This window comes from Gobius niger, assembly GCF_951799975.1.
Source record: "Gobius niger genome assembly, chromosome: 3".
Classification (NCBI taxonomy): Eukaryota; Metazoa; Chordata; class Actinopteri; order Gobiiformes; family Gobiidae; genus Gobius; species Gobius niger.
The window spans coordinates 2,581,066-2,601,232 of record NC_136854.1 but is presented as its reverse complement, the minus strand read 5'-3'; the positions used below and the strand labels follow the sequence as shown (position 1 = coordinate 2,601,232).

Genomic DNA, 20,167 nt, shown 5'->3' with positions numbered 1-20,167 from the left:
ACGAGCGCTTCGCGCTCGTCATCCACTATATACCCCCATTCACACTATATACCCCCATTCATTTTAAAGCAATAATAAGTATAAAGGGCCCACACCTCCGGTGTGGGCTGTCACTGTTTTACATGGTGAGTTTACGGTTGACATGGGGACAGCGCTTCGCGCTGTTTTTGTGCGCTCCGCGCACTTAGGTTCAGTGCGCTGCGCGCACTGCGCTGTGATTGCGATTACAATAGGCCCTTGCGACGGCAGGCCGCTCGGGCCTAATAATATTTCCGAGAAAAACAATATCGTCGCTTTCGCGACGATGTCATATTATACATTTTTGGAAAGCTTTCAACGATCCGCACGCATCCGTGGGGGTCCTGGGTGGATGACGAGCGCTTCGCGCTCGTCATCCACTATATACCCCCATTCACACTATATACCCCCATTCATTTTAAAGCAATAATAAGTATAAAGGGCCCACACCTCCGGTGTGGGCTTCACTCTTTTACATGGTGAGTTTACGGTTGACATGGGGACAGCGCTTCGCGCTGTTTTTGTGCGCTCCGCGCACTTAGGTTCAGTGCGCTGCGCGCACTGCGCTGTGATTGCGATTACAATAGGCCCTTGCGACGGCAGGCCGCTCGGGCCTAAATATGTATATCAACAAATATATGATCGATTTAAGTATTATTCACTTAAAAATAAAATAAATTAGGAAACTGCACATTTTTAAGCCACAGTTTGTAACATTTCACCCCGACAATAGAGTAAAACAGGAGCTTTAATTAATGTTTCTGTAAAAATGCTTCTGTTCCAAAGGCTTCACAGGATCGTCTGAGTGAAGCTGAGCTCAGTTCAGTTCAGTTTATTCGGTCAAAATTATAACAAAAGATTTACATTCAGTTAAGTATACTTCTTCATAACATAACATACAAAATGACCGAAAAGGTATAGGCTGAAGCTAATGCTTATTTATTTATGTTTCAGTTTAGTTTCTCTTGTGACGTAGCCAACTCTCAGTAATCCTCCTGAATCCTGCTCCTCCCTCTCCTGGTGAAGACGGAGTGTTCAGTTGTGTCGTCACAGCGGAACGGAAGTGCTCGACGTCTGTAATGTAATGCCTTTAATTTGTAAAACAGCTTTTTCATTAGTTCTGTTGTAAGAGAGAAACAAAAAGAAAAAAAAAAGAAAAAAAATAATTAAAAAAATAAAAAGGATGTGCCCGAGGTGCTTCCAGGTCAGCTGAGGCCAAAACAAACACCCCTGAGCGTCTGAACAGATCAGTCATGTTTGCGCTGCAGCTGAAGATGGAGCTCATTATAACCTATTCTGGACACACCTGTTCTTTATTCTTACCTAACGATCATGTCACGGACGGAGAAAAAGAAGCGCGTTTGGCTACGAGGACGGGAGTTTATTCAACCTTTTTCAAGAAGAGGCCACTCAGCTGCTTTTTTCTCCGGGATTCAGCGACTATCAGCAAAATGGTGTTTTTCTGTGACTGTCTCTGATGGATGTTTGGTGAACCTTCGCCAGAACCAAAGTGGATTAACTTTTATAACCAACGCAAGTCCCACAATGTAAACAGCGATGGAGCAGAGGGTGAGTCAGTCCAAACGCAGGTTAGCTTGTGTGTTAGCATATTAGCATGTGTGTTAGCCATTTATGAAGCTGTGTTGCAGATGTCAACTCCGTATAACTGCATCATGAAGTAACTTCACTTATTGTTGTTTATTTATATTACGGTAAAGTTGTATGTGCGGAGAGAGGGGGCGGAGTTAACTGAATCGAAGCGTTTTGTCTTCCGGGTTCGAAAAATACCTCCAGAAAACACTTATATTTATCACAAAGATGAGTGCTCCATAATGGTATATAATGGTACATAGAGGTACAATATATCATATACATGCCTATACTTAACTTTGGAATGGCTAAAATAGCAGGATATAGATCCTTTAATTTATTCTGAATTAATGGTAAATAAGTTCATATCAGGCGGTGGAATAAGTGTAGCTGCACGTTTTTAACCATACGCCGCTTTTATGCAAGAATATAATGAAAATCAACATGAAAGTATTCAGAATACAGTACTCTGATTGGACAAACTAATGGAATACATTATTACATACATTTAAGGAAAGTATTCAGTATCTGTAACTAAAGACAGTTTTAAAGTATTCTCCCAAACACTGTCCTCCGTTTCCCAGAATGCTTTGTGTGAACGTTATACTCACACTTCCTGAGTCCTGGTTTTAACCTCTCAGCTCCAGCAAGATCCAGTCTGAGGAAACACACTTCAATTAAACAGGGCATGCAGATGATGTCACACAGGAACCACTAAACAGCCTCACAGTTACAGGGTCATTGTGTCGCCCTGGAATCAGGGACCTGTTTTAAACTGATCGTTACAAATAAACAATGAAGCCCAGCTCAATACTAAAGTATGGTGAGGTACACAGCTGTGTGGGGGGGTTATTTTTATTTATTTATTTAGATCCCCATTAGCTACTAAATAAAGCAGCTATTCTTCCTGGGGTCTTAACAATTTTAAACAAATATTAACATCAAGGCTGTGCAACAATGAAGACAAATACAGAAGTGCACACAAAACACATACCCCCCCCCCCCACACACACACACACACACACACACACAGCGAAACACAACACATATATACTGAACATTAGGGCTGCAACTAACGGTCATTTTGATAGTCGATCAATCCATCAGTAATTTACACAACTAATTGACTGGCTGTAAATAGAGTATTAGGATGGTAAATGTTTTTTCTTTTTCTTTTTTTTCTTATTTTCTTTTTTTATTTTTTCTCTCTCTTCTCTTTTTCTTTTTTTTTTCTCTCTTCTTTTTATTTTATTTTTAGTTAATTTTCTTTCATTTTTCCTTATTTTTTGTCTTCCTTTCCCTTCCCTTTTTTTTGACAAATTTTGACAGTAGTTGTCACCTATTTCAATAATCGATTATTTGTCGACCGATCGATTCGCTGTTTCAGCCCTACTGAACATGACAATATAACAACATAAGCTCTTCTATGATAACAAATATTACCACTCTCGGGGTATCATATCAAATATAACAAAAACATATCAGCTGACATAGCTCATTGTAAAGTCATTACATAGATGATCCAGTTACTCCAAAGTAAGTGCATACAATCTAAGTCGTTTGGAAAAACTAACATTGTGAATCCCAGAAACCAGGAATTGTGGGAGTGAATTCCATGCCACCATTGCTCTATAACACGATGTTCTCTGAAGTTGATTTGTTCGACAGGCAGGTAGCAGAAAACGCCCTTCACTTGATTGGCGAGTGGAGTAAGTATGAACATCACTGAAGAGAGTCAGTCTATTATAAATAATTTCAGGTGCTTTTGTGATAATTATATTTTTTAGAAATTTAATAAGACAATAATTGATTCTACTTCTTACTTGAAGCCATGCTAACTGACTGTGCATGTCTGTAATACTTGTTCTGAAAGAACAGTTAAGCACAAGCCGAGCCGCTTTATTTTGTGCAATCTGTAATCGGTTTAAATTATTCTCTGTAGTTGTTGCCCAAATGATGGGACAATAATCCAGATGACATAAAACTATAGATTCCACCAAAGTTTTCCGTATGCGAGTCGGTATGCATTTTCTGCAATGCCGAACTGCGGCCATACTCCTACCCATTTTATTTACTAATTGTTTTATGTGAGCGTTCCAGTTCAGCCTGCTGTCCAGAGTCACACCAAGCAGTTTGGCCTCAGCCACTTGTTCAATGATCGACCCACCAACAAACAAATTCAGAGCAGGGGACTCTTTTAAAAGATGATTAGATCCCAACATCATACATTTGCTTTTCGCAACATTAATAATTAACTTATTTTCTTTGATCCAATTTTCAATTAGTTTTAGTTCATTATTTAATGTAGTATTAAGTCTGGTAGAGTCGTAATCCGACACATAAACAGTTAAGTCATCTGCATATAGGGCAATAGTGGCACACTCCAAAATAAAAGACAAATCGTTAGTAAAAATAGAAAATAACAGTGGTCCAAGGCAACTCCCTTGAGGCACCCCACACCACAGAACTTTTGTCTCAGAATAACTACCATTAAACAGTACATTAAACTCCCTATTAGTAAGATAGCTATAGATCCATTGTATTGCGCACTTTTGAAAACCATAACAACTAAGTTTTCCCAATAATAAATCATAATCAATTAAATCAAATGCTGCACTCAGGTCTAGCATTGCAGCTCCAACTAATTTTCTATCATCAATTTCATGCAACCAATCATCCGTCATTTGAACTAAGGCTGTCATTGTGGAATGTCCTTTCTTATAAGCATGTTGATAGGGTGAATTCAAGCCATTTTTAGAGAAATACAGATTAATTTGATCATAAACTATTTTCTCTGTGATCTTACTCAAAATTGGCAGAATACTTATCTGCTATTTTTCCCAGAAAAGTTATCCTTTTTGTTTTTAGGAAGAGGCACAATTTTAGCATTTTTCCAGATAGCAGGAAAAACACATTTTTCTAAACTTAAATTAATAATATAGCATATAGGCATAGCAATCACATCAGCAACCATCTTTAAGAACTTGACATCAAGCTCATCAGAACCAGAAGGTTTATCTTTCATTGACTGTAATATGTTTTTTACTGTAGTCAGACTTACTTTACCAAATTTAAATGTACACGATTTATTCAGCATAATTGTGTTTTTAATTGTATTGAAAGATAAATCAGGGTTTGACTGTGAAATCATGTCTTTTTGTAAATTCAGAACTTTCTTTGTGAAGTAATCTCCTAAATAATTCGCTATATCAGCAGGTTTAGTCAAAAAAGTGTCACCTACATCTAAAAATGTCGGTACAGATTTATCTCTCCGCCCTGTTAATTGGTTTAATGTATTCCATAATTTATTCTTGTCTAATTTTACGTTCTCAAATTTATATTCATAATAGCTTCTCTTTTTTGTTCTGTTTAATTTTGTAACAAGATTTCTAAGTTGTTTGTACCTTTCCCATAATGCGTTATCCCCTGAGGAGATTGCTTCTGACTTTAATTTATTTCTTTCCCTCATATATTCTTTAAGTTCAGCATCTAACCATGGAGAAGCAATGTTTCTCACTGTCATTCGTCTTAATGGGGCATGTTTGTCAACAATTGGCATTAATAAGTTTGTAAAAACTTCCAAAGCAAGATCAGGATCTACTTCCCGTAGTACCTGCGACCAGTCAATATTTCTTATATCGGTACAAAAACTCGTCTCATTGAAATGTTTAAAAATCCGTTTGATTATTATCTTCTGGCCCGGTTTGGGGACTTTAGTTTTTCTGTTAATTGCGATTAAATTATGATCACTAAAGCCAACACAAATTGAAATTGCTTTTGAACACAAGTCAGTTGCATTGGTAAAAATTAGATCTATGCATGTTTCCGTTTTTGTCCCAACATCATTATAAACAATTCTTGTTGGATTTGTGACCACTTGTGATAGATTGCAAGTGTCAGCTATAGATTGCAACTTATTTTTCATTGAACCATTATTCAAACTCCAATCAATATTTAGGTCACCTAGAAAATAAATTTCCTTATTTAAATCGCAGACTTTATCCAACATGTAACAGATTCGATCTAAATAGACTATTGGTGCATTGGGTGGCCGATAGCAGCAACCAACAAGAATCGGCTTTTAGTGTGATAACTGCGCTTCCAACCACAGCGCCTCAACCCCAATACAACCCAGGTCATGTCTAATTGTCACTGGTATTTGATCCTGAACATAAAAAGCCACTCCTCCACCATTTATATTTCTGTCACATCTATATAATAGGTAATCATTTACGTGCAAAAGGGAGTCGTCTATAGTTGCATCTAAATGCGTTTCAGATATTGCCAAAATATGCAAATTATTTCCTAGAATCCCAGTAATATCCTGAATCTTATTTTGCAAACTACAGACATTCAAATGAGCTATTTTTAATCCTTTATTTGAGAGTATTTTATCCATCACCATTTTTTATTTTACACAGATAGTAACTTCTGATTAAACACATTGAAGAGCTATCAAACAAATTAGACAAAAAAGACACACAACACACAAAGACATACATACACACACATTCACACATATGCACCCCCATTTTGCCAACATTTGTCAACGACAACTAATAGGATGTTACGCCAACTCAGACAAACTTATATTTTACACATAACTTCTGTGGTCATTAAATCATAATCATAAATCAAGCCAACCACTTAGTCCCACTATTAGCATTTGAACTGATATAATTTAAACAAAGATACTGAAAGCATGTACGTTGTATTTCGAGCTTCAGAAGCAGTCTTAAATATATCCGTAGACTAGGCTACATGCGCAAAGTCCATACCTGTGCTTTGCCATCAGTTCGTGCTTTGCATCTCCGGTTCAACCACAGTCTTATAGAATGTCTCTGCAGCTCGGTGGTCAGTAAACTTCATGGTCTCTTCTTTAAAAGTCAAAATCAAAGTAGCTGGGTGAATGATCCCGTGCTTCACTCCTGCGCTCCACAGTTTGTTCCTCACCTCACGGAAACGCGCCCTGGCCCTCGCCGTCTCCGCAGTGAGGTCGGGGAAAATGCGCAGCTTCATTCCACGAATCTCAAACAGCTTTTCCTTCTCGGCTAAACGTAGAATCGCATCCCTCGTTTCAAGCCTGTGCATTCTTGCAATCATTGCGCGCTGTCCAGATTTAGCCACGGGTCCGATGCGGTGGGCATTTTCCACTTCAGGTGCGCGAGGGAGTTTGTCCTTGAACAACTCGTTAAGCAAAGAGGACACGAAAATTGTTGGATTTCCCTTCTCGGTATCTCGAACCAAGCCGAGAATACGGATGTTATATTTCCGGCTGTGATTCTCCAAGCGATCGGCTTTCTCTTTCAAGTCCCTGTTCTCTTTACGCAGACTTTCGTTTGCAGACTCCAGCGCCGTAACTCTGATCTCCATGCAGTTCAGCGTTTCCTCCATAGCAGCAACTTTGATGGAACACTCAGTCAAATCTTTTTTAACGACATCAAGTTGCGGTTGGAGTTTATCAACCGCTGCATTGATTTCTTCCCTAATTATGGTTCGGATGAGCTCAGACAGCTCCTGCGTGTTGATATCCTTTCCTGCCATGTCAATCTCAGGCACCTGTTCAGCGAGGCCGAGTCCACTTTGCTTTGTTTGCGACCTTGTTTTCTTCTTAGACATATCACAGCTCTCTCACCAGATCAAGTCCACCTTCATACTTGACTGGCCGTCATTATAAATCAGAAAGATCTTTAATTACCACAGTATTTTCGTGTTTTGTCCGCGTCTGGCGTTCTCCTGATATGCTCAGCCTTGACGCATGCGCAACATTGGGGTGATGAGGTCTTTCTCTGGGATACTTTTTCACAATTGTTTTTATTTTGGGGGCGATTAGAAAACATAACACATATAATAAATGTTCTCACTCGCGAATCCGTAATTTTTAAATGTTTTTTGTGCTTCAGCCGCGCTCACGTCGCTGTATCAAAAGTGCACAATAATAACTTCTGACTTCAGCGTCTGACTTTATAACATCAGTCTAACTTCAGCTCATTGACCAAACTTGGAGAACAAGGCTGATGCTAACAGACTCTGAAGAGTCTCCCGGACGAGCCGACTTGTTAACTGTCCACATACGTTAGGATCAAACGCTGCTTCTCCTTTTTATTTAAAGATCAACACAAACACATGAGCTGATGTCACTGAGACATAAAGAATCCAAATGGATCCAAATGAAATAAAATCCAGTTTCTTCCATTATAATGTTTACACAGTAAATGAGAGTAATAACGTCATAACTGTGTAATGACTGTGTAATGACTGTGTAATAACTGTGTAATAACTGTGTAATAACTGTCCTCACCTGAGAGTGGAGAGTGAGCAGTTGGGCTCCTCCTGTAGAGCAGTCAGGAGCTTTACTCCTATGTCTCCTGGATGGTTGAAGCTGAGGTCCAGGTCTGTCAGATGGGAGGGGTTGGACCTCAGAGCTGAGGCCAGAGCAGCACAGCCTTCCTCTGAGATCAGACACCCTGACAGTCTGAACACACAGGGTTAAACAGAGTCATAGAAATGACAAACTCACAGAGATGAAGAGTAAACCCTCTGACCTGAGCTGCTCCAGTTTACAGTGAGGACTCTTCAGTCCAACAGACAACATCTTCAGCCCCGAGTCCTTCAGGTCGTTGTTACTGAGGTCCAGGACTGTCAGACTAGAGGAGCTGAGGACTGAGGACAGAGCTTCACAGCTGCTCTCTGACAGGTTACAGCTGCTCAGTCTGGAGAGAACACACTGTTTTAGGAGAAGTTTAGAAGGTTCATACTTACATAGACCTCACTCACAGAGCTTTGTTGGAGGCTTTGACCACTGGCAGCAGCCTCAGCAGAGCCTCCTCTGAAGCACAGTATTTCTTCAGCTCAAACTGCTCCAGAGCTTCTTCTGAAGACAGTAAGATTAAGGCCAGAGCTGACCACTGAGCAGGAGAGAGTCCACCTTCAGACAGACGTCCAGAGCTCAGGTACTGTTGGACCTGCTCCACCAGAGAACCATCATTCAGTTCATTCAGACAGTGGAGCAGGTTGATGCTTCTCTCTGCAGACACTTCCTCACTCAGCTTCTGCTTGATGGACTCAGCTGTTTTCTGATTGGTCTGGGAGCTACTTCCTGTCTGTGTCAGCAGACCTTGGAGAAGGCTCTGATTGGTCGGCAGTGAAAGACCCAGGAGGAAGCGCAGGAACAAGTCCAGGTGTCCGTTTGGACTCTGTAAGGCCTGGTCCACAGCCGTCTGGTGCAGATGTTTCAGTTTAGGTTTGACTCTGAGCAGAGTGGACTTCCGTGTTTTTGTGGAGAGCAGGTTGACTCCAGTGTCGATGAAGGTCTGATGGACGTGAAGAGCAGCCAGAAACTCCTGCACACTCAGATGGATGAAGCAGTAGACCTTGTCCTGGTACAGGCCTGGCTCTTCTCTAAAGACCTGTGTGAAGACTCCGGAGTACACTGAGGCGGCTGCAGCGTCCAGCCGACACTCGCTCAGGTCACTCTCATAGAAGATCAGGTTTCCTTTCTGCAGCTGCTCAAAGGCCAGTTTTCCCAGAGACTGCACCATCTTCCTGGTCTCTGGACTCCAGTGTGGGTCTGTCTCAGATCCTCCTTCATACTTGATGTTCTTGACTTTGGCCTGAACCACCAGGAAGTGGATGTACATCTGAGTCAGGGTCTTGGGCAGCTCTGCTCTCTCTCTGGTCTTCAGCACATGCTCCAGGACTGTGGAGAGGATCCAGCAGAAGACTGGCATGAAGCACATGATGTGGAGGCTTCGGGACGTCTTGATGTGGGAGATGATTGTGTGGGCCTCGTCTCTGAACCTGTTCCTGAAGTACAGCTCCTTCTGTGGGTCGCTGAACCCTCGCACCTCTGTCACCATGGAGACGCACTCAGCAGGGATCTGATTGGCCGCCGCGGGGCGTGTGGTTATCCAGAGGCGAGCGGAGGGAAGCAGGCTCCCCCTGATGAGGCTCACCAGCAGCTCCTCCACTGAGGCGCTCTCTGTGGGCTCCGTCAGGGCCTTGGTTTGGGTGAAGTCCAGAGGAAGTCTGCACTCGTCCAGACCGTCAAAGATGAAGAGCAGCTGCAGATCTTCAAAGCTGCTCACTTCTTCTGTTCCTCTAAAGAAGTGATGGAGCAGCTGCACCAGGCTGAAGCTCCTGTCCTTCAGCACATTGAGTGCTCTGAAAGTGAAGGGGAACAGCAGCTGGACGTCCTGGTGGGCTTTGCCTTCAGCCCAGTCCAGACTGAACTTCTGAGTGAGCAGTGTTTTCCCGATGCCAGCCACTCCCTTTGTCAGCCCTGTTCTGACGGGCGCCTCTGTGTCCGCGGGGCCTTTAAACATGTCTTCACATGTGATGGCTGTCTCTGCTCCGCCTGCTTTCCTGGAGGCTGTTTCCATGTGTCTGACCTCATGTTCCTGGTTGACCTCTGAGGCCCCTCCCTCTGTGATGTAGAGCTCTGTGTAGATCTGCTGCAGGAGGGCGGGGCTTCCTGCTTTAGCCACGCCCTCAAACACACTCTGACACTTCTGCTGCAGCTCAGACTTCAGTTTACGCTGAAGAACTCCAGCACGACTCCCTGAATGAAGACACAGACAGAGCCTGAGTCTCAGAGAAGATCAAATGACGGAGTGAAATGGACCTACTGCTCCACAGACGCTCAGCCAGCTCCTTCTGCTGCCTCCTCCTCAGGAAGTTCACAGTGATCTTCAGAAAAGCCTCTCCATCCTCATCCTCATCAGGCTCTAAGCATTCTGGGTAATCTGTGCTCAGAACCTTGTGGAGCTTCTTCAGCTCCTTCTGGACAAAAGTGAAGATGTCCTCCTCCAGAAGCTGCACAGACACATTAGAAACAACACAAATGCAGTCAGTGTGTCAAGTTTCTTCGCAGCGCCCAACTTGAGAGGCTTCCTTTCTAATGTAGACGTCTTTTTCCTTTTCTTTCTTTTTATTTGAAGCTGTGACTCTTGTCAGCAGGTGAAAAACCTCAGAAAAACAGATACAAACAAATGTAAATACCATGAAGATAAATGGTAGTTCTTTTAACATTTTAACCACAATTTTAGTATTTTTAATTAAACAAGGGTCTTAGTATTTTAGCATTTCAAATCAGTTTTAACTTAAACCCCCGTTTTCACCATAACAACTTTTTTCAGACAAACAAATCAGCCAACGAGACATATAAAACACAACAGAAACCAAAACAGAGCATTTTGCCCTTACCGGCTGTCCTCCACAGTCTCTAGAAAGGCCGGTTTACTGCAATTCAGTCCTTTTAGTCTAAGTATTTCAGCAGCTCCAACTGCTCTCTGTCTCTGCTCTTTTGTGTGTCAAGAAGCAACACCATGTCCTTGATTGGATCATGTGATCCACCTGGTTGCATTTCCTGCAGTGGGCGGGAGGAGGGGAGAACACAGAGCTGGACAGCACGCAGTGTCAGATCTGTGTGAAACAAGTCCATTCATCTGAACATCTCCAAACTTCAGTGAAGGACACACCTTAAATATGGAGTCCAGCTGAGTGTGATGTTGCTGAGCTCTGAGCTCTGGAGCCTGCTCCACTCTGTGACAGAGACACAACAGACACCTCAGGATTCAGCTGTTTCTCTCACACTTTCAGAACCTCATTAAACCACTGTCTGTCCTTGTGTTTAAACAAACTCAATCTTACAGATCTGAGGAGAAGTTCGGTGGGCTCATCATGGACCAGTTGCTCCTGAGGGACTCACAGACGGGGCCTGGTTCAGAACCTTCTGGTCTGACGTCAACACTGGGTCTAACACAGACAAACACATTTACCATAAACATGAAATATAACTGTGTGAAAATTAGATTCTCTTACAATGTTTTATTTGAAATGGGACAATATCATTTATAAAACACACAGTTTAACATTGGTGAAAACACATGTCAGTAACATATGAAAATAACCATGTGTGTAAGTGAGTCATATGTTTGTGTGTCACAACAATAAAGCTCCAAAAGTATTTCTTACTTAAACCGTATGTAACGTTTCGGGCACTGGCCCGTCCTCAGACAGGTCATGTCAAACCACAACAATGTGACAAAAACGGGGCGACAACATGACAAATGACAATCACTTTTGTAGGTCTTAGCTTTCAAATGAGGCATTAGACTGTTGCTCTCCAGTTGAGAAGCTTTTGGATGTGGTTCAGGCGGGTGGTAAGAGCGTTTTTCAGTCCCAGTCGGCCCTGCTCACAGCGGGGGACACGGGTCTGAGACACCAGGACGTTTGAGGACAGAGATGGAAGTGACAGGAGGGATGTGGAGCTGCAGTGACGCAGATGGAGGAGAAGAAGGACTCACGGACACATCAGTGGTGAGTCGTGCTTTGGTGTCGCTGTTGTTGTGAGTAAATGGCCATAACCGAGCCCAGGGGTCGGCAACTAGGGCTGGGACATGGTGACAAAAATGAATATCTCCATATTTTTTTTCAATATCTCGATATCGATATTCAGAGGATATTTTTGCAATCCTTCAAAGAAATGTGTGCAAACTGGCAAAGAAGGTCCAGTTGGTCTTTGGACTTGTTGTATCTGACGTATTATTGTATAGAATTACTAGAACATAAAGATATGAGACATTATTGTTTTAAACATTAGAGCGGGAACATATGAACAAAAATGTACATCACGGTGTGACAATATGGCAAATTCATTTAAAGCTATTTTATTCTATTTGTTCATCTAAATCTCTACCTTCATCTGGAAGGACATGGAAGATAAGATCAAATATTGCTACAATATTCACAACTTCATCTCCATCACAAGTTAGCTAGCAAGCATTGCTACAACTTGTCCTGAGCCCTTTCGTCGCAAATCTGAGCGACTCAAGTGACAAACTTCATTTCTCTCATTAGTTGAATGGCTCAACGCTGCCGCGTTGTTGTTTTGACTGTTACGCAGGGGAGGGGGGCGGCCGGCTCGCAATAGACACAATAGTTTAAACGCTCAATTTGATTGAAATGATTTTTTAGGTTTTGTTTGTTCTGTGTAATAGTTATTTGTAGAATATTTTTTTAATCGATTTTAATACCATTGATAGTTTCTCTTATTGATATGGTTCTTCATCGTCTCTCTTCATTCATCAATTCATTAAAAATGGCTATAAATTATAATATGTGTTTCTTGTGTGTTTTATTAACAGGAGAGAGAGTTAACTGACCTATTATGCCATAAACTTCCTCATATAAAGTGTTTTTATAAAGACTAGTGGGATCTTGTAACAGCCACTGTTCCCCACGGCACCAGAGGAGGAGCTGCACATTAACAGGCTGGTTTTCTTTCCTTTCTCTCCCTTCATCTATTTTTATGAACGAGGGTCGAAGGATTTTCTCAGCCCTTCAGCGCCGTAGTTTCTGACAGACACGAGCGAGCGGCAAAAGCACATGTTTCAGCTCGTGCGCTTTGTTTTGGTTCTTAAAAACGTAGCAGCTGCAGGTATGAGCGAATATAAAGAGGACAGATTCTAAACATCCTAAAACCGCGCAGACGTTTGGGATGAAGAGGTGCGGCGTGTATCTGCAGGCGTGTGTCTGCAGGCCTGTATCTGCAGGCGTGTATCTGCAGCCCTGTATCTGCAGCCCTGTATCTGCAGGCGTGTATCTGCAGGCGTGTATCTGCAGGCGTGTGTCTGCAGGCGTGTGTCTGCAGGCGTGTATCTGCAGGTGTGTATCTGCAGGTGTGTGTCTGCAGGTGTGTGTCTGCAGGCCTTTATCTGCAGCCCTGTATCTGCAGGCCTGTGTCTGCAGGCGTGTGTCTGCAGGCCTTTATCTGCAGCCCTGTATCTGCAGGCCTGTGTCTGCAGGCGTGTATCTGCAGGCGTGTGTCTGCAGCCCTGTGTCTGCAGCCCTGTGTCTGCAGGCGTGTGTCTGCAGGCCTTTATCTGCAGCCCTGTATCTGCAGGCGTGTATCTGCAGGCGTGTATCTGCAGGCGTGTATCTGCAGGCGTGTATCTGCAGGCGTGTGTCTGCAGGCGTGTGTCTGCAGGCGTGTGTCTGCAGGCCTGTATCTGCAGGCGTGTATCTGCAGGCGTGTATCTGCAGGCGTGTATCTGCAGGCGTGTATCTGCAGGCGTGTATCTGCAGGCCTGTATCTGCAGGCGTGTGTCTGCAGGCCTGTATCTGCAGGCGTGTATCTGCAGGCGTGTATCTGCAGGCGTGTGTCTGCAGGCGTGTGTCTGCAGGCGTGTGTCTGCAGGCCTTTATCTGCAGCCCTGTATCTGCAGGCCTGTGTCTGCAGGCCTTTATCTGTAGGCGTGTGTCTGCAGGCCTTTATCTGCAGCCCTGTGTCTGCAGCCCTGTATCTGCAGGCGTGTGTCTGCAGGCCTTTATCTGCAGCCCTGTGTCAGCAGGCGTGTATCTGCAGGTGTGTATCTGCAGGCGTGTATCTGCAGGCGTGTATCTGCAGGCGTGTATCTGCAGGCGTGTATCTGCAGGCCTGTATCTGCAGGCCTGTATCTGCAGGCGTGTATCTGCAGGCCTGTATCTGCAGGCCTGTATCTGCAGGCCTGAATCTGCAGGTGTGTGTCTGCAGGCCTGTATCTGCAGGTGTGTGTCTGCAGGTGTGTGTCTGCAGGCCTGTATCTGCAGGTGTGTGTCTGCAGGCCTGTATCTGCAGGTGTGTGTCTGCAGGCCTGTATCTGCAGGCGTGTATCTGCAGCCCTGTGTCTGCAGGCCTGTATCTGCAGGCGTGTGTCTGCAGGCCTGTATCTGCAGGCGTGTGTCTGCAGGCCTGTATCTGCAGGTGTGTGTCTGCAGGCCTGTATCTGCAGGCGTGTGTCTGCAGGCCTGTATCTGCAGGTCTGTATCTGCAGGCCTGTATCTGCAGGCCTGTGTCTGCAGGCCTGAATCTGCAGGTGTGTGTCTGCAGGCCTGTATCTGCAGGTGTGTGTCTGCAGGTGTGTGTCTGCAGGCCTGTATCTGCAGGTGTGTGTCTGCAGGCCTGTATCTGCAGGTGTGTGTCTGCAGGCCTGTATCTGCAGGTGTGTGTCTGCAGGCCTGTATCTGCAGGCGTGTATCTGCAGCCCTGTGTCTGCAGGCCTGTATCTGCAGGCGTGTGTCTGCAGGCCTGTATCTGCAGGCGTGTGTCTGCAGGCCTGTATCTGCAGCCCTGTGTCTGCAGCCCTGTATCTGCAGGCGTGTGTCTGCAGGCCTGTATCTGCAGGTGTGTATCTGCAGCGACTCATCAGACCCGGCTCTCCTTGTAGCTAAACTCGGTGCTGCTCCAGTTGGACAAAGAGCCACTACAAGGAGGCTGAAGAGCCACATTCGGCTCCGGAGCCGCGGGTTGCCGACCCCTGCGCTAGAATAAACTTATGAAAACAAAAGACACGGAGGGAAGATCAGATAATCCTTTATTGATCTCACAATGGAGAAATTCACTTGTTACATTTATCTCTCGATAAGATCTCTCAGGGTGAAGAGGAGGAAAAGAGGAAATGTGCAGTTAAAGAGTAAAAAGATGTGCCTTTTGTTCAATGAGTAAAGAAATTAAAGAGCAGAAATATAAACAATAAAAATAGGACAAAAATATAAAATAGCACAGTTTAGAGCGCTGCAGTTTACATGTAGAGTGTGAGAGCAGCTAAAGCTTCACGTGTGCTCCGGTGTCTCTGTTCTTCCCTAAATCACCCTTTTCCCACATCCACCCCGCTAAACGCCGGAGTTTTCAACGCAGAGGTAAGTGGGTATGGAATTTCTTACATTTCTGCCTAAATTGGTCATAAAATGTGGTTGGATCATTGTTAAAATCACAAGAATGGATCATCAGTGTCTGCTTAAACTAATCCCACTCAAACATTTACATTTGATCTTATTTTTATTGGCCATAACATGTAAACATTCACAGGAGAGCGCGGAATAAGTAAGTGAATCTCACTGAACTGCAGCAGATTTGTAAAGGTCTAAGGTCTAAATGGTCTGAGATTCATCCTGATCATTGTGAATGTCTGATCTGAAACTACAGGAAAGGTTTGATTGAAGTTATCGCTGCCTAAAGACACGTTTTCCTCCCACTGTTCGCTTGGTTAAGTTCAGATGGAACAAAATGACGTGCTGATGCTGCTCTGCTGAGCTTCTTTTAGGGTAAATTCAGTGTTAAAGTGATGACTTCTCACTGGGCCAGTCTCAGGAGGTCTTTGAACAGAAGAGGCAAAACTCACCGCCCTGTCCTGAAGTCCAGTGGTTTGTCCTTAGACCAGTCACTCCTGAGGGACTCACATCTGGGACCAGGTTCAGACGGAGGAGGTTTCTGGAGGATCCTGAGACTAAGAAGAAAACACTTTAGTGAAACACATGGGACTGTCCTGGATCAGACTGAACACTGAGCACAGTGAGGCTGATGCACGAGACTGAGGACAGCTGTGCTTCAATCAGACATGGAGAAGCTTTACTGCACCAAGAGAGGAAGAGGAGCAGAGGAGACGTGTCTGGATGACACCAAGATCATACATTTATTTTCTTTTGGTCAATGTTAAATTGTGCATTGTCCCTGTGAAATAAAAAACAGACCATACGAGTCGCCCAAACCCAGGCCTGGCCCAGGGCGGGGCCCGAGCTGAGCCTGACCGGGCAAAACCACAGTCTTTGATCAAACTCTCTCCATAGGAGTTTATGGAAGTGCTCTCAGTCTGACCCGTCACCTGTAGGACCTGTTTGTCAAACTGCACTTTAGAAAAAGACACATGTTTTTATTCAGTGTTGGAAAAAACTTTTACTTTTTTAGGTCAGTTAGAACCACTCCTGGAATCGCCACCTTAACGAGGTGGGGGGGTTTGAGCACCCGAATGATCCTGGGAGCTCTGGTGTCGGGGGATTTGTGCCCCTGGTAGGGTCTCCAATGGCAAACAGGTCCGAAGTGACGGGTCAGACAAAGAGCGGTTCAGAATTATGAGTTATGAGATACCAACAGGCCCGGTTTGAATCGTGAGGCCGTCCTTCTGTGGACCCACCACCTGCAAGAGGAGCCATAAGGGGCTGGTGCAATGTGATTTGGGCAACTCCAACAGCTGCCCCCACGACCCTGAAACGGAAAAGTGTAAGAAGATGGATGGATGGAGGTCAGTTAGAATTTTCACAATTATTTCTATTTGCCAAATGCCAGAAGAATAAGATATATATATGTAAATATATATATATATATATATATATATATATATATATATATATATATATATATATATATATACATATATGTATATATATATATATATATATATATATATATATATACAGTCTACACCTAGAGACCCCAGGTGTAGACTGTGCAGAGGCCAATGAGACAATCCAGCACATAACTGCAGGGTTTAAGATGCTGCAGGGAAAGCTTACATGGAGCGCCATAACCAAGTGGCTGGTATAGTGTACAGGAACATCTGTGCAGAGTATGGGCTGGAAACCCCAAGGTCAAAGTGGGAAACACCTCCAAAGGTGGTCGAGAATGACCGAGCCAAGATCCTGTGGGACTTCCAGATACAGACGGACAAAATGGTAATGGCGAACCAACCGGACATTGTGGTGGTGGACAAAGAGCAGAGGAAAGCCATTGTGGTCGACATAGCAATACCAAGTGACTTCAACATCAGGAAAAAGGAACACGAGAAACTAGAGAAATACCAGGGGCTCAGAGAAGAGCTGGAGAAAACCTGGAGGGTGAAGCATCAGTGGTGCCCGTGGGCGTTGGGGCACTCGGGGCAGTGACCCCCAAACTGGAGGAGTGGCTCCAGCAGATCCCAGGAAAAACATCAGACATCTCGGTCCAGAAAAGTGCAGTTCTAGGTACAGCAAAGATACTGCGCAGAACCCTCAAGCTCCCAGGCCTCTGGTAGAGGACCCGAGCAGGAGGAGAAAGAGACCGCCTGCGGAGGGTGAGGAAGAGTTTTGTTTTTTTAAAATATATATATATATATATATATATATATATTTTTTTTATTTTTTTTTTGACTAATCTGTCCTGAAAAGAATCAGATCCATCTATCTCTACTATAATGATGTACAAAAGGCTCTAATGAATAAGTGTGTGAGTGGTGGTAGTGGCGTAGATCGGCAGCCTCTCTTCAGTCAGTCTAACCCCAGAGGCGGCTGTGGCTACAATAGTGGCTTAGCACCACTGAGTCTGGAGTGGATGAATCATGTGTACAGCAGCACTGTGAGAGACTCGGTCACAGGCTTGTAAAGCACATTCTAAGTGTCAAACATTGTGATTATTATTGGAGCTGTGACTCTTCACTGACATCAGGAGCAGGTCTGTGGACACTGAGGCAGCAGAGACTTTAATCCTGACTCTGGAGAACAGTGGAGGACCTCACCTCTCAGCTTTGGGCTCCGTGTCCTCCATCATGTGTTATCAGTCACCTTGAGTCTCTCTCTCTAAAACCAAAAAATCAGGTTAGAAATCTAGGAGTAATCATGGACTCAGACCTGAACTTAAACAGCCACATCAAAGCAATAACATCAGCAGCTTTTTACCATCTGAAAAACATTGCTAAGATCAGAGGAATAGTGTCAAAACCAGACTTAGAGAGACTTATCCATGCATTTGTCTCCAGCAGGTTAGACACTGTAACGGCCTACTCACTGGCCTCTCTAAACGAGCTGTCAGAGCTACAGAACATCCAGAACGCTGCTGCTCGAGTCCTGACAAGAACCAGGAAATACGACCATATTAGTCCAGTGCTCCGGTCTCTGCACTGGCTTCCTGTCACTCAGAGAATAGACTTTAAAACAGCTCTGCTTGTCTACAAGTCTTTTCATGGTTTAGCTCCAAAGTACATCTCTGACATGTTAGAGCCGTATGAACCATCTCGGGCCCTGAGAACTTCAGGGAGGGGCCTCCTGGTGGTTCCCAGAGTCAATAATAAACACGGTGAGGCTGCGTTTCAGTTTCATGCAGCTAAAATCTGGAACAGTCTTCACGAGGATGTGAGACAGGCCTCAACTCTGACAATGTTCAAATCCAGGCTGAAAACAGTTCTTTTTACCGATGCATATGACTGAAAGTATTTTATCTGTACTCTCGCCTTTTACTGTAATTGATTAATTTTATGTTGATGTTTTTATTGATTCTATTTGTTTTCTTGTATTTATGCAACTGTGAAGCACTTTGAATTGCCTTGTGTATGAATTCTGCTCTACAAATAAACTTGCCTTGCCTTGTCCAGCTCTGAGACGCTGCTTCAGCCCAAATGGATCTGGGGAAATAAGGTGCATGTTTGTTTAGCCTCTAAACGCACGTTCAGAGAAGAAAATGACAAATCTCCTTCTCTTCCTGTTTCTGGGCTGTAGCAAACTCAGTTCACGCAGACTTTAGGAGGTTCTACAGTGTTTCATGAACAAGAAGCAGGAGCTTCATTCCTTGATCTAATCCAGGAGGAGGTGATTTCAAACTTTCTTCTTGCTGTTGTGTCAACATCTTCACGACTAAAGACAAGTTTTTCAGCTGTGTGTTTTACAGATCTACTTCTCATGATGATCTCAGGTCAATCTATAACCAGTGGTGCACTGGGTCATCGGGAGAGTCGGGACATTTCCCGGTGGGCCGCTCGGTTGTGGTGCTTTGGGCCGGGCCATCACAATAAAATTATGAATGAATAACAGACTCACACTTGAGCTGTTCCTAAAGGCTTTAACTGCAGCAGGAGCCCGGGCTGTTCCAGATATAAAAGAAGAAACACAAGTGTAATTTCCATCCTAGTGGCAGGGTAGCCTGGCTAACACCAGACTAAAATCACAAGTGATATTTAGTCTGGGGACCACCAATTCATGTTCTCGTAGGAGAGGTGTGGTTTACGATCGTCCATACTCGTTTATTGGGCGATACGAAAAAAAAAAAAAAAGTCTATCATGCGTCTGCACGTAGCCACAGCCAATCGTATCATCGTATGAGATGACGTATGACGTATCCGCTGTAAACTTTTGAGCTAAATTATTTAGAACAAGGTCTAAAGCTTGATCGAACAATAGCATCGCGTCTGCTGCTGTCATGTTGGATCCGTAAAAAAACTTTTTTTTTATCCGTAAATAAACTACAAGCTTTCGAATAGCGCGTCATCGTCTTGCGTCTCTCCTCGTTCTGTGATTGGTTCCCAAATCCACCGGAAAATTGGGCCATGGTCTCCAGGCTGTTGTGCAGTTCGAAATAATTCGAGCGCACACAGCAGCCTGGTGTTAGCCAGGTTAGTGGCAGGGAGAAACTATGTGACATTGAACTAACTGAGAGAGGTTTAAGGGTTTTTAATCAGAACACCCCTCTGTTAGTTCAAGTTGGTGGAGTCCAATCCATACATTTTTTTGTTACATTTTTTGTCAAATTTTCTTTTTTTTGGTCTATTTTGTAATTTTTTTTGTTACATTTTTGTCATTTTTTTTTTGTTACATTTTTTGTCATTTTTTCGTCCCATTTTTTTATTTTTGTCAATTTTTTTGTTACATTTTATGTTATTTTTTGGTCCATTTTTTGTCTTTTTTTTGTGTCATTTTTTTGTGTCTTTTTTGTCAAATTTATGTCATTTTTTCTTATTTTTTTTTTCATTTTTTCTTATTTTTTGTCGTTTTTTTTTTT

General features: G+C 43.6%; 1 protein-coding gene across 1 annotated transcript; it reads right to left on the bottom strand.

Annotated features, from left to right (window-relative positions):
- Window positions 1-7,905: 7,905 nt before the first annotated feature.
- LOC306960568 (protein NLRC3-like) lies at window positions 7,906-17,947 on the bottom strand (the record flags this gene model as incomplete). Its single annotated transcript, XM_079553001.1, has 7 exons — window positions 7,906-8,083; window positions 8,154-8,321; window positions 8,386-10,168; window positions 10,236-10,389; window positions 11,088-11,151; window positions 11,260-11,364; window positions 17,916-17,947. 7 exons carry the CDS (start codon window positions 17,945-17,947, stop codon window positions 7,906-7,908), a joined length of 2,484 nt encoding a protein of 827 aa, XP_079409127.1.
- Between the last annotated feature and the right edge of the window lie 2,220 nt (window positions 17,948-20,167).